The 13,171-nt window shown below is 33.5% G+C and overlaps 1 protein-coding gene across 1 annotated transcript in view; it reads left to right on the plus strand.

Annotated features, from left to right (window-relative positions):
• The window catches only part of LOC125683018 (transient receptor potential cation channel subfamily M member-like 2), a 121,850-nt gene that overhangs the window by 20,686 nt on the left and 87,993 nt on the right, over positions 1-13,171 (plus strand). The window contains 7 exon segments of the mRNA XM_048923700.2: positions 3,663-3,707; positions 6,184-6,367; positions 10,489-10,669; positions 10,829-10,992; positions 11,182-11,371; positions 12,634-12,743; positions 12,933-13,030. Of these exon segments, the coding sequence (XP_048779657.2) occupies positions 3,663-3,707; positions 6,184-6,367; positions 10,489-10,669; positions 10,829-10,992; positions 11,182-11,371; positions 12,634-12,743; positions 12,933-13,030 (972 nt within the window).

The following is a 13,171-nucleotide window of genomic DNA, read 5'->3' on the forward strand; positions in this document are numbered from 1 at the left end:
CGGGGCCACAATAGGGGATCAAGTTTTACGTAGAAATATATAGGGAAAATCTTTTAAAATCTTATTCTCAAGAACCACTGAGTCAGAAGAGCTAAGATTTACATGAAAAGTTCCTGACATAGAGCATATGCAAGTTTGTTCAAATCATGCCCTCGGGGGTAGGTTGGGGTCACAATAGGGGATCAAAGTTTTACAGAGATATATATAGGGAAGATCTTTAAAAGATCTTCTCAAGAACCAATGAGCCAGAAGAGCTGAAATTTACCTGAAAGCTTCCCGACATAGTGCAGATTCAAGTTTGTTCAATTCATGGCCCTGAGGTAAACTGGGGTCACAATAGGGTATCAAAGTTTTACATAGAAATATGTAGGGAAAGTCTTTAGAAATCTTATTCTCAAGAACCACTGAGTCAGAAGAGCTAAGATTTACATGAACAGTTCCTGACATAGTGCAGATTCAAGTTTGTTTAAATCATGGCCCTGGGGTAGGTTGGGGTCACAATGGGGGATCAAAGTTTTACATAGATATATTAGGAAAAATCTTTAATAAAAATCTTCTTCTCAAGAACCACTGAGCCAGAAGAGTTGAGATTTACATGAAAGCTTCCTGACACAGTGCAGATTCAAGTTTTTTCAAATCATGGCCCCCAGAGGTAAGTTGGGGCCACAATAGGGGATCAAAGTTTTACATAGAAATATATAGGGAAAGTCTTTAAAAATCTCCTTCTCAAGAACTACTGAGCCAGAAGAGCTGAGATTTACATAAAAGCTTCCTGACATAATGCAGATTCAAGTTTGTTCAAGTCATGGGCCCCGGGGGTAGGTTGGGGTCACAATAGGGGATCAAAGTTTTACATGGAAATAAATAGAGAAAATCTTTGAAAATCTTCTTCTCAAGAACAAATGAGCCAGAAGAGCTGGCATTTACATGACAGCTTCCTGACATAGTGCAGATTCAAGTTTTTTCAAATCATGGCCTCCAGGGGTAGGTTGGGGCCACAATATGGGATCAAAGTTTTACATACAAATATGTAGGAAAAATCTTTAAAAATCTCCTCAAGAACCATTGAGCCAAAGAAGTTGACATTTACATGAAAGCTTTCTTACATACATGTAGTGCAGATTCAAGTTTGTAAAAATCATGACATCCAGAGGTATAGCATGGGGCCACAATAGTGACTAAGGTTTTACATGCAAATATATATGGAAAATCTTCATGTGCAGATATGGGCAAAGGTGACTCAGGTGAGCGATGTGGTCCATGGGCTTTTGTTTGTGTGTTAACAGAGAAATCTCATCAATTTTGTGAGACTCAACATTTCTTTGATTTTTCTCTCAAGACTTGACGAAATTATCAGTGAAACAAAAGTTTTGTGAATATTTAATTTCTTTATCACTACATATACACAAATTAATTTAAATGAGGACCTAATTTTTGTGTCAATTTAAGACTTAAAACTTGTTAAAATAAAGCTACTGTTCATGCAAATTTAATTCCAAATTAAACTTTTAATGAAAATTAAATTTCAGGCTGAACTGTGAATCTCTTTCCCTTTGAATTGAATATTTTGTCAACGACTGTCATTTTTTAAATGGTTTATATACATGATGAGAATTGGACCTTTGATAAAAAGAATTTGGTTTAAAAATTTGTTGTTTACAAAATAAAAAGTTGTTAAACCCCTGTTGATCTACTTAGTCACTCTTTTTTCGGGATCAAAAATCTTTAAAAGGATAGAAAAAGCTAAAAATTAATTAACTGCTGGTTCATTAAGAATTTGTATCATTAACTTTTTTGTTAAAAAGTTACAAAGTCGTTCCATCAGTATATGCTGTTCGAACAATTTACTGAAAAGCTGACTGAGTGTTTTTGTCTTCCTGACAGCTTCTCGCATGTACAAACAGGAACATGTTGCCATACTATACATGTATGTTTGGGTACATAACTTGTATTCATGAATCACGGACATTTAATTGTTTTGTGAACTAGCTATAAGTATATAGCAATACTACAGCTATAATTGCAAAGGTCAATACTGAAAGTGAACAGGTTGGCATTGGCGATTCGCAAATAAAAATCGTGAGGAATAAAACATGCTGGTTAATGCTATAGTATTCTTCAAATAGATTCCATTATTAACTGTCTCTATTGAAGTAAATAAACATAAAGTATGTGATCTCTTCCCCCAATCGATTGTTAGATTGATGTAACTGTGAGGTAGTGGCTACCAAACTGTGATAATAGCAGGTGATGTCTCATTTCTGTTTCATTAAGGTTGAAACATGAGAACTTAATGATAGCCTAGCTCATGGTGTACGGTGTGACACTGAGGCCCTATAACGGTCTCAGTGCCATTGATTATAAACTCAGCTTAGCTGATTTATTCTCAATGATTTTAATTAATGCCCAATAAAAGCTGAGAAGAGAACATAATCAGGAATGTCTTTGTTTGTTACTGGGTGATGTATTTTTAATTTGTGCATGATAGTGATTGTCACAAATCATGTAACAAAGCACTAGTCTAGAATTATTTCAGTTTAATACAAATTAAATGTGCAATTTTTGACTGCACGTTTGTAACTCTAAATGTTTTATGCAAATTAGTTTTCTAATGTGAATAAGTATATTGACACAAACTGGTTCATTTTTGTTAAGAGAATGACATCATAAAAAATTTATGTTCTAAAATTATACATACACATTCGATCTGTACCTCTTTAACTTTAGGAGGCATTCAAACTACCTGTTTTAAGGTTTAAAATTAATGAATAACCTCAAAAATGATCAAATTACTTCATGTATAATACATGTATGGAGGCTTAGAATTTTAACAAATATTGTAACTAGCTGTTAGATTTGTAAAAATTAATCAATGCGTGACAAAACAGTACTGTATTCTTCAGTAAGTGAAGTTAATTGTTGTCCAATATGATCTTTGATCTATACTCTGTTTGCATCATAGCTATCATAAAAATCCTGCTCATTAGCCATATATGTATTTAATGGTAGTTTTACGTTTTTTTGTGTTTTTTCCCCCTTCCTTTCTTGGTATTATTTTTAACATAGACGTCATAATTGTTCTTTGTTATGTTCAATTATTACATTGTTTAATGACCACTTTTTTTCTTTTTCAGCATTTTTTTTTAATAAAGTATTGATTTCATATTGATTTTACCCATTCACATAGTTACAGAGTTGTGTTGTTACATATAACTTATACATATCAAAAGTGGTAGTTTTTAAGTACAGTCATTTAATGTCATTTGATTATTGTATGGAAGAAGTATACCTTGAAGACAAACCTCATGATACCATATTTTTTAGTGCGATATCCTGAAACTTTTCTTTCTAAGTAGCTCAAATGACTTGAGTTTTTTGTATCATTCAAATTACCAATACTATTTTATTGCTTTTGGTAAAAACACGTACAGCTAGGCCTTCCAATCATCTTGATACCCTTTAAGTGTAAAATTATGTGTATAGATTTAGGATTGCCAGATGATCATAGGGCCTATGGAAAAACAAAACCTAACACTAATTCTGTGTTATTTGCATCTTTATTCCCCTTGCATGCTTAATTAGATACCTTTCTTTTATTTTTTCAAGGCGTTAGTTTTTGTTGACCATTAGATGGCATAATTTGACTGTGTTTTGATTAGTAGTGATTTGCTGCCTCCCCTCCGAGGCCTGGAAAGGGGTTCATCTCGGTAAGTCTTGAACACCATCAAGATTTACTTTATATAGATATAGGTATACACTCTACAGCGACATATTCCTGCTTTTCAGTCTACCATTGTAGAGAGATTCAATAACCTGATAGCCCTTTGGCTCCATTGTTGTTGTAATTAATGTATTGAGCTTTTAACAAATAATGCATTCATTTACAAAAAGTATGCATGGCTTCTGTATTAGATTAGTATGCAATTTATAGCCCAGTTTAACTTATGTATATATACATAGAAATTCATGTGGTAGAAATTTTCCAATTGTGGCATTTAAATTATAGATTGGCTACATTGCAGTGCTGATATTAGATTTAAATTGTTGCTATTTGTGGATCTTGACTTGATTGCTTCACAGAGCAAAAGAACATCAAGTGATTTTTCAAATGTTTCTTTCCTAATGCTTCATATAGTCATATTTGATCAATGGTAGATATTTTATTTTCTACCTTAGACATTATGTGAAGCTTTTTAGCAAGTAATGCACTATAAGTACATGAATAAATTTATGAATATGTATTAATGATTTGAGTATTGAATTATGATTTCCATATTTTTAGGTATTGTGCATGGCCAACAATGAGATATTGATGGGGGATTATTGATAAAAATATATTTTTTGACCCACATTTATAGCTGCAATCTGGGATATTTGAAATCTATTGCGTAATTCAACATTGACCATCTAAATCTCACACCTGTAAAACTATAAAAGCTACTAGAACAAAATCAATATCCCAAGAGGCATATATCTGTGCATTTAAGATGAAAAGGATGTTGACTGTTTTATTGAATTCGAAGTGTTATTATACAGGGGATTTGGTAAACATTTTTATGTGCTCAGAAGGGTTCTTAATTACTGTAAAAGTGATTATTTTTACACATAGGAGAAATTTAAACTATTAAATTACATGGTCACAGGATATGTGGGTAAATTTCCGCCATGTATATATTATGAATATTTGATATAATATATTCAGTTTAATACCATATACTTTTCCCCCACGAGTAATGTTAGACAATTGGAAAAACGCGTTAACTTAACTCCCAGTGTAAATAACCACTTTTACAGTGAATGATGTATGTATATCCTGATATTGCATGATCATTAATTTGATTTTAAAATATTAAATCCAGTATAATTAAGCAAAAAGGAAAAAGTCCAAGGTTGCTTACAGTCCAAGGTAGCTTACAGTACATACACAATGTATGAGCACACATAGGCATTACACTGTGTCCAAATGCTCATGCAGGCATCTTTGAGATTAAATAATTATATATATATATATATTTTTTTTACATTTATTGTGCTAGGTAACATGAAGTACTGTGCTGACAAAATGAATAGCGTATGTGTATTGTCTGCACAATACAGCTGTATTTTGTGTTATTTGAACAGTAGATGTCAAAAAGTCATTACATGTATATATTTTTTTAAGAAAAGAAAATACATTCATTTGTATTTTTATATTTCTCAGTGAAAACTGCCTGATCCATTTCACTGGGCATTCCGACCATTATTTTCGTTTTGAATTTCATATTTTCTTTGTTTTTACACTGTTTATTCTGACACACTGTATTCCGATAAAAAAAATTGACCCCCCCCCCCCACCCCACCCCCCATTGCATGTTGGATTAGACAGGTTTCGCTGTACATGTACTATGAAATTTACCAATTTGTACAAATGAAATTGAAAAGAACAGTAACATCTTGCTCAACCTTCTCAAAATTCCGGTTTTGATTGATTCTATAACACAAGGAACTCGTCTTTGCAATATTAATTCCCCTTTTTTTCTGGCAGTGAAGAGGAAACAAAAATATTACAGTATTCTTGTGATATAAATTGCAAAGCTTGCTGTTTGATTTAATGGGGGAGGTTGGTTCATTGGAATATAAACATTGACTTGTAAGTGATAATTTTCCCACATTAACTGTCTCTCATTATTAGATAGATGCCAGCCTTTTTTTTAACCATATAACATATTAACTGAGATTGCATATTTGACCTAAGCTAGCTTAAACAGAAAACTTAATGCATGTGTTGAAGATAAATCTAACTGTTTGATTGGTAAGCCAGTGAACCAGTATTTACTGTAGAATGCTGGAACAATGGTACCCTGTTTTAGTGGATTTCGTGTTATAGTGTAATTGTGCTGTACCAACATTTTATACCTGTTATTATTACATACCAAGGCTTGTGATACCATTGAATGTGGACTTAATTTTAGGGGTTTTATATGAATTGGCACAATCAGAGATAATGCATTACTTGATGTATTTATAATTTAGCACTTCTCTGGTCTCTGATTATGGATAAATAGAAACACCCATAAACAAGTTTTCCTGCTTCACCACGTGCACCAGAAGGGCTAAATATGAAACCCGCTGAATATGAACACTGTATACATGTGACATACTGGTGCATTGCAATGTATAATTATACAATGTTATCTCTTACAGTGTACAGTCAGAGAATGAGACAATATGCAGGTGTGGGTACCTGAAGTCTGCCCACCCCCCCTCCCTGTCCTCGTCAGGGTCCTCGGGACTGGAGGACTGGAAGGTCGACACCCACACTAAGTCAACCAGAACCAATGCGTTTGGCACTGTTGAATTTTTGGGTTTTGGAGAGAATGAAAGAAATGTAAGTGAGATAGACATTGGTTCTACAACAGTCATCCTTTAAACAATGGAAACTACCATGGTATACATTTCTAATGACTGCTGCATGACATACATGTAATAGATATATAGCATTATTATTAGACTATGTTCCATATTACACCCTGGTATTAAATGTACATGTAAGCATCCAAAAGCCCTATGATTGATCACAAAATTAAGGGTTCACTGTAAATTCCAGGGGAATTGTCATGCTGAAATGAACAGCATACATTATTATTAGTTAACCTGGTTGAAGATAAAATGAAGCCCTCATGATTGCAATGGATAGGGAATAATCCTTCAGTCTAAAAAAAAATTGGTTGAAAATAAAAGATTTGCACTTTTGGGGTCAGTTTTGATTTTCCAACAAAATTTTTCCACCTTGCTTAGGGGTTTTTAAATCTCCAGTAATGCCGAAAATGAGGGGATCATTTCTGGAGTACGATGTATTATGGAATAGATGCCATTATGTGAAGATTTATAGTCATTATTTGCTGAATTTTTTATAACCAAACTGCAATATTGAGTTTTGACATATTTTCAAGTTATCTACACAAGTTTTTTATGTATAATTATTGTATTCTGTTCATAAGAGAAAAAAAATCCTGATTTCAACTTCAGAAATTCTTTTAACTCAGTAGAATGAAAATATTTATCAAAATTATTTTCCAAATTAAAGTACAATTAAGTTACATGGTGGTGAATTATCTGACTTTCGCGTGATGCTGGAAAAATGACAACAAAAGTCAACACAAGGGAAAATTCAAATAAATATCAGTAACACCTTTATCGGATTGTCACATAATTTATATCAACATTCGAAGAATTTTCTCAGGAACAAATCCGTATTAAAATGGTAGTTCTACGTGTGATAAAAGCAGAGAACATTTACAGAGTTTGGTTTTTTTTTCAGTCAAAAACTTTCCGACTGTCAAAAAGCTGTGTCAATGGTCTGTGTTTCTATCACATGTAAAACTACCATTTTAGTATAAATAAATTCCTGAGAAAATCCTCCAAGTATCGATATAAGTTATGTGACAATTCGTTATTAATAAAGATGTTATTTATTCGTTTGAATTTTAATTCCCTTGTGTTGACTTTCATTGTCATTTCTGGGTAATAGGTCTTGCCAAAGTCACATGATTCGCCACCTTGAAGTTATGTCTTTGTACAAATCTTGTGTCATGTATTGGCCAACTAGCATTTGTAACTATAACTATATTGACCTGACTACCAGTATGTGTGTAACTATAACTATATTACCTCACTACCAGTATGTGTGTAACTATAACTATATTACCTCACTACCAGTATGTGTGTGATTATAACTATATTACCTCACTACCAGTATGTGTGTGACTATAACTATATTACCTCACTATCAGTATGTGTGTGACTATAACTAATATTACCTCACTATCAGTAGGTGTGTGATTATAACTAATATTACCTCACTATCAGTATGTGTGTGATTATAACTAATATTACCTCACTACCATTATGTGTGTGACTATAACTATATTACCTCACTACCAGTATGTGTGTGACTATAACTATATTACCTCACTACCAGTATGTGTGTGACTATAACTGTATTACCTCACTACCAGTATGTGTGTAACTATAACTGTATTACCTCACTATCAATATGTGTATAACTATAACTAATATTACCTCACTACCAGTATGTGTGTAACTATAACTATATTACCTCACTACCAGTATGTGTGTGATATATAACTATATTACCTCACTACCAGTATGTGTATAACTATAACTATATTACCTCACTATCAGTATGTGTGTGACTATAACTATATTACCTCACTACCAGTATGTGTGTGACTATAACTATATTACCTCACTATCAGTATGTGTGTGACTATAACTAATATTACCTCACTATCAGTATGTGTGTGACTATAACTATATTACCTCACTACCAGTATGTGTGTGACTATAACTAATATTACCTCACTATCAGTATGTGTGTAACTATAACTATATTACCTCACTATCAGTATGTGTGTGACTATAACTAATATTACCTCACTATCAGTATGTGTGTGACTATAACTATATTACCTCACTATCAGTATGTGTGTGACTATTACTATATTACCTCACTACCAGTATGTGTGTGACTATAACTATATTACCTCACTATTAGTATGTGTGTAACTATAACTATATTACCTCACTATCAGTATGTGTGTGACTATTACTATATTACCTCACTATCAGTATGTGTGTAACTATTACTATATTACCTCACTACCAGTATGTGTGTGATATATAACTATATTACCTCACTACCAGTATGTGTGTAACTATAACTATATTACCTCACTATCAGTATGTGTGTGATTATAACTAATATTACCTCACTATCAGTATGTGTGTGATTATAACTAATATTACCTCACTATCAGTATGTGTGTGACTATAACTATATTACCTCACTACCAGTATGTGTGTGATTATAACTATATTACCTCACTACCAGTATGTGTGTAACTATAACTATATTACCTCACTACCAGTATGTGTGTGACTATTACTATATTACCTCACTACCAGTATGTGTGTGACTATAACTATATTACCTCATTACCAGTATGTGTGTAACTATAACTATATTACCTCACTACCAGTATGTGTGTGACTATTACTAATATTACCTCACTATCAGTATGTGTGTGACTATAACTATATTACCTCACTACCAGTATGTGTGTGACTATAACTATATTACCTCACTATCAGTATGTGTGTGACTATAACTATATTACCTCACTACCAGTATGTGCGTGACTATAACTATATTACCTCACTATCAGTATGTGTGTAACTATAACTATATTACCTCACTATCAGTATGTGTGTGACTATAACTATATTACCTCACTATCAGTATGTGTGTGACTATAACTATATTACCTCACTATCAGTATGTGCGTGACTATAACTATATTACCTCACTACCAGTATGTGTGTGACTATAACTATATTACCTCATTACCAGTATGTGTGTAACTATAACTATATTACCTCACTACCAGTATGTGTGTGACTATTACTATATTACCTCACTACCAGTATGTGTGTAACTATAACTATATTACCTCACTATCAGTATGTGTGTGACTATAACTATATTACCTCACTACCAGTATGTGTGTGACTATAACTGTATTACCTCACTATCAGTATGTGTGTGACTATAATTGTATTATATCACTACCAGTATGTGTGTGACTATAACTATATTACCTCATTACCAGTATGTGTGTAACTATAACTATATTACCTCACTATCAGTATGTGTGTGACTATTACTATATTACCTCACTACCAGTATGTGTGTGACTATAACTATATTACCTCACTATCAGTATGTGTGTAACTATAACTATATTACGTCACTATCAGTATGTGTGTGATTATAACTATATTACCTCACTACCAGTATGTGTGTGACTATTACTATATTACCTCACTATCAGTATGTGTGTGACTATAACTATATTACCTCACTATCAGTATGTGTGTAACTATTACTATATTACCTCACTACCAGTATGTGTGTGACTATAACTATATTACCTCACTACCAGTATGTGTGTGATTATAACTAATATTACCTCACTATCAGTATGTGTGTGATTATAACTATATTACCTCACTATCAGTATGTGTGTAACTATAACTATATTACCTCACTACCAGTATGTGTGTGATTATAACTGTATTACCTCACTACCAGTATGTGTGTGATTATAACTAATATTACCTCACTATCAGTATGTGTGTGATTATAACTATATTACCTCACTACCAGTATGTGTGTAACTATAACTATATTACCTCACTATCAGTATGTGTGTAACTATAACTATATTACCTCACTATCAGTATGTGTGTGATTATAACTAATATTACCTCACTATCAGTATGTGTGTGATTATAACTGTATTACCTCACTACCAGTATGTGTGTAACTATAACTATATTACCTGATTACCAGTATGTGTGTAACTATAACTATATTACCTCACTACCAGTATGTGTGTGACTATAACTGTATTATCTCACTATCAGTATGTGCGTGTGGATGTGAACACAAAGATGGAGGACATGATGGAGCTGATGATGGATGTCTGGGGTTTGGAAAAGCCCAATCTGCTGATCTCTGTCACAGGGGGTGCCAAAAACTTTACCATGAAACAGAAAATCAAGGAGGAGTTTCGCCGCGGTCTGATGAAGGTGGCTCGTAGTACAGGTTGGTATGATGTTCAGGTGTAATAGTTTAAACTGTGAGCAGCTTGAGTTCTGGTTGGTTTATGGATGAAGGTGTGATACTTTAGATAAGGTAGTGAATGCTTCTTTGCAATAATTTTAGCAGATGGAGATATCTAAATGATCATAACTGTATTGCCAGGTGCTTGGATCATTACCGGTGGGACCAATGCTGGGGTTATGAAGCATGTTGGGGAGGCAGTTCGAGACTATGGGCTGGTGTCGGCCTCCACGAATCCCATCATAGTGATAGGTGTGGCCACCTGGGGCTGTATACAAAATAAGGAGGACCTCACTGATTCTGAGGTAACACCCCAACCAAATATAAAGTACATTTCCTATAAAATTGATGTCAAATTAATAGATAGTATTGAATATCACTGGGCTAAGAAATTTAAACTGGACTGGACTATTCTTCCCATGATACAACGCTCTCTGCACTGTTGGTTTAGAGTCGTATATCTAGAATCTACCATGGCCTCTTCATTTCAACAGTGTCGTGGAAAATGGCCAGCATCATACCGGCTCGGAAAGAAACAGCGACCAAAAGAGAGTTTTCTGGACCCGAATCATACTCACTTTGTTCTGGTGGACAACGGAACTCAGCACCATTTTGGAGTAGAGATTCCATTCAGAGCCAGGATGGAGAACTCCATTGCCAACATGAAAACCAACACTGGCAAAAGTAAGATACACAGGCAGATCAATGGATTTGTTATTCTTCCTGGATACTGACATCCCCCCCCCCCAAAAAAAAATAAACGCAAATAAATTAACAACTCTAAACAATACAATTTTATTCAAATTTGAATAGATATTGCATCGTTGATAAAGAACTGTAACAGTTCGGAAGTAGGCTGATATCTTAAATTTTTAAGGTGCATACGTGATGTTTCTCAATATATAATTTGTTTGTGACATATGCATATACAATGCACTCACATCCTATCTTGTTCCTCAAAAAGAAAACTTGTAGGGTCTATTATTACCAGGTTTTGTTTTAGAGTTAAAAAAAAATTGCATAGTTTGATAGTTCCTAGTTGTGGCAAGTAAAACTGTAAAATCAACTCTATGTATTACAAAAGGTTGTGTATGGGTATTACTAAGTTATTGTGGCAAAGAAAAGGAGAAAAGTCTTTAATTCAATTGGGGTCATACCTGGTACCCTTGCATTACTAGATATAAGTGATCTAACCTTTGAGCTAACCAGGTCAACATACAAAGTATGGTGATATTACTACAACAGAAAATCTAAACCTATTTCTGAAATCATACAAGAACTTGTCATATAGAGGAGAAGAAAATATAAAGTTAGAAATAAATTTCAGAAACGTTGCATATGACCTTAATAGTAGCAATACACACAGGGACTTATGAAAATTGAACCTCTTACAATTAAAAATAAGATAACCATGCAAGCTATGATAATACATTTGAAATTATGTCAACTTTACCAAATTTTGAAAAGCTATACCCTTTACCCAGTGATGATGCTTTGAAGAAATATAATTCTAAATCTATATCACATTGTGTTAATCACGGGCAAGATTGCTAAATACCTGACTAGTAGATCATCAGAAGAACTTCTGAAATTCGAAGCGAGAGAGAAAGATTTATTTTAACTAGAACTTTTTCTTGTATGTTTTCAAATTATTTCCCCTCTCTCTTGGAATTTCTTTTTACTCTTAGTTCTCAGTATATGTCAAAGCCTTTGACTTAGGATAGGTTGAATCAAATATGATAAAAATTTTAGTTTTCGATGTAGCCCACAAGTTTACACACAGCACTGCACAATGCATGCCATTCCATGGGCTGTATAGCAAGCTCACCGAGTCTGAGACTTGTATGAATAGAAAAATTTAACTTTTAAAGTAAGTTATACAAGGAGAAGAGTTCTTGATTTTCTTTCCTGTGTTTTGGAGTCACTGATTTCTGTTTTGTATATAGATGCATCAGTTTATGTTCCTGTGGTACTGTTGGTGTTGGAGGGAGGACCAGGAACATTGGAGACGGCCCACCAAGCTGTCGCTAATAACACACCTATTGTCATTGTCCAGGTAAAAGTGGTCTATTAACGAAAAGTGTATAAAAACAGAGAGAGAAAGAGAGAGAGATTTATTTTTACAATATCAAAATGTGCCTTGATGTTTTTTCAAAGAAAGATTGAGTTACTGGCCTTTGGACATATGAAACTTTTCTATATCAAATTTAGATATCAAACAGGTTTGATGAATTCCCTTTTGTAGGGTTCTGGAAGAGCAGCGGACATTTTAGCATTTGCATACCAGAATTCAATTGGAGAAGAGATAGATGCATCAGATCAGGAGGGCAAAACAAAAAAGATGTAAGAAAAGTGATTCCATAAAGCATTAACGCACCAGTGATTTTATTTGATTTTGTTTCATATAGTAGAAAGTTTTGTGTTTTTGAAATACAAAGAAGGATAGTTACTCTCAAGTTTTGGTATGTGACATTGCAGCACACA

The sequence above is a fragment of the Ostrea edulis genome, chromosome 6 (genome assembly GCF_947568905.1).
Source record: "Ostrea edulis chromosome 6, xbOstEdul1.1, whole genome shotgun sequence".
Lineage (NCBI taxonomy): Eukaryota > Metazoa > Mollusca > Bivalvia > Ostreida > Ostreidae > Ostrea > Ostrea edulis.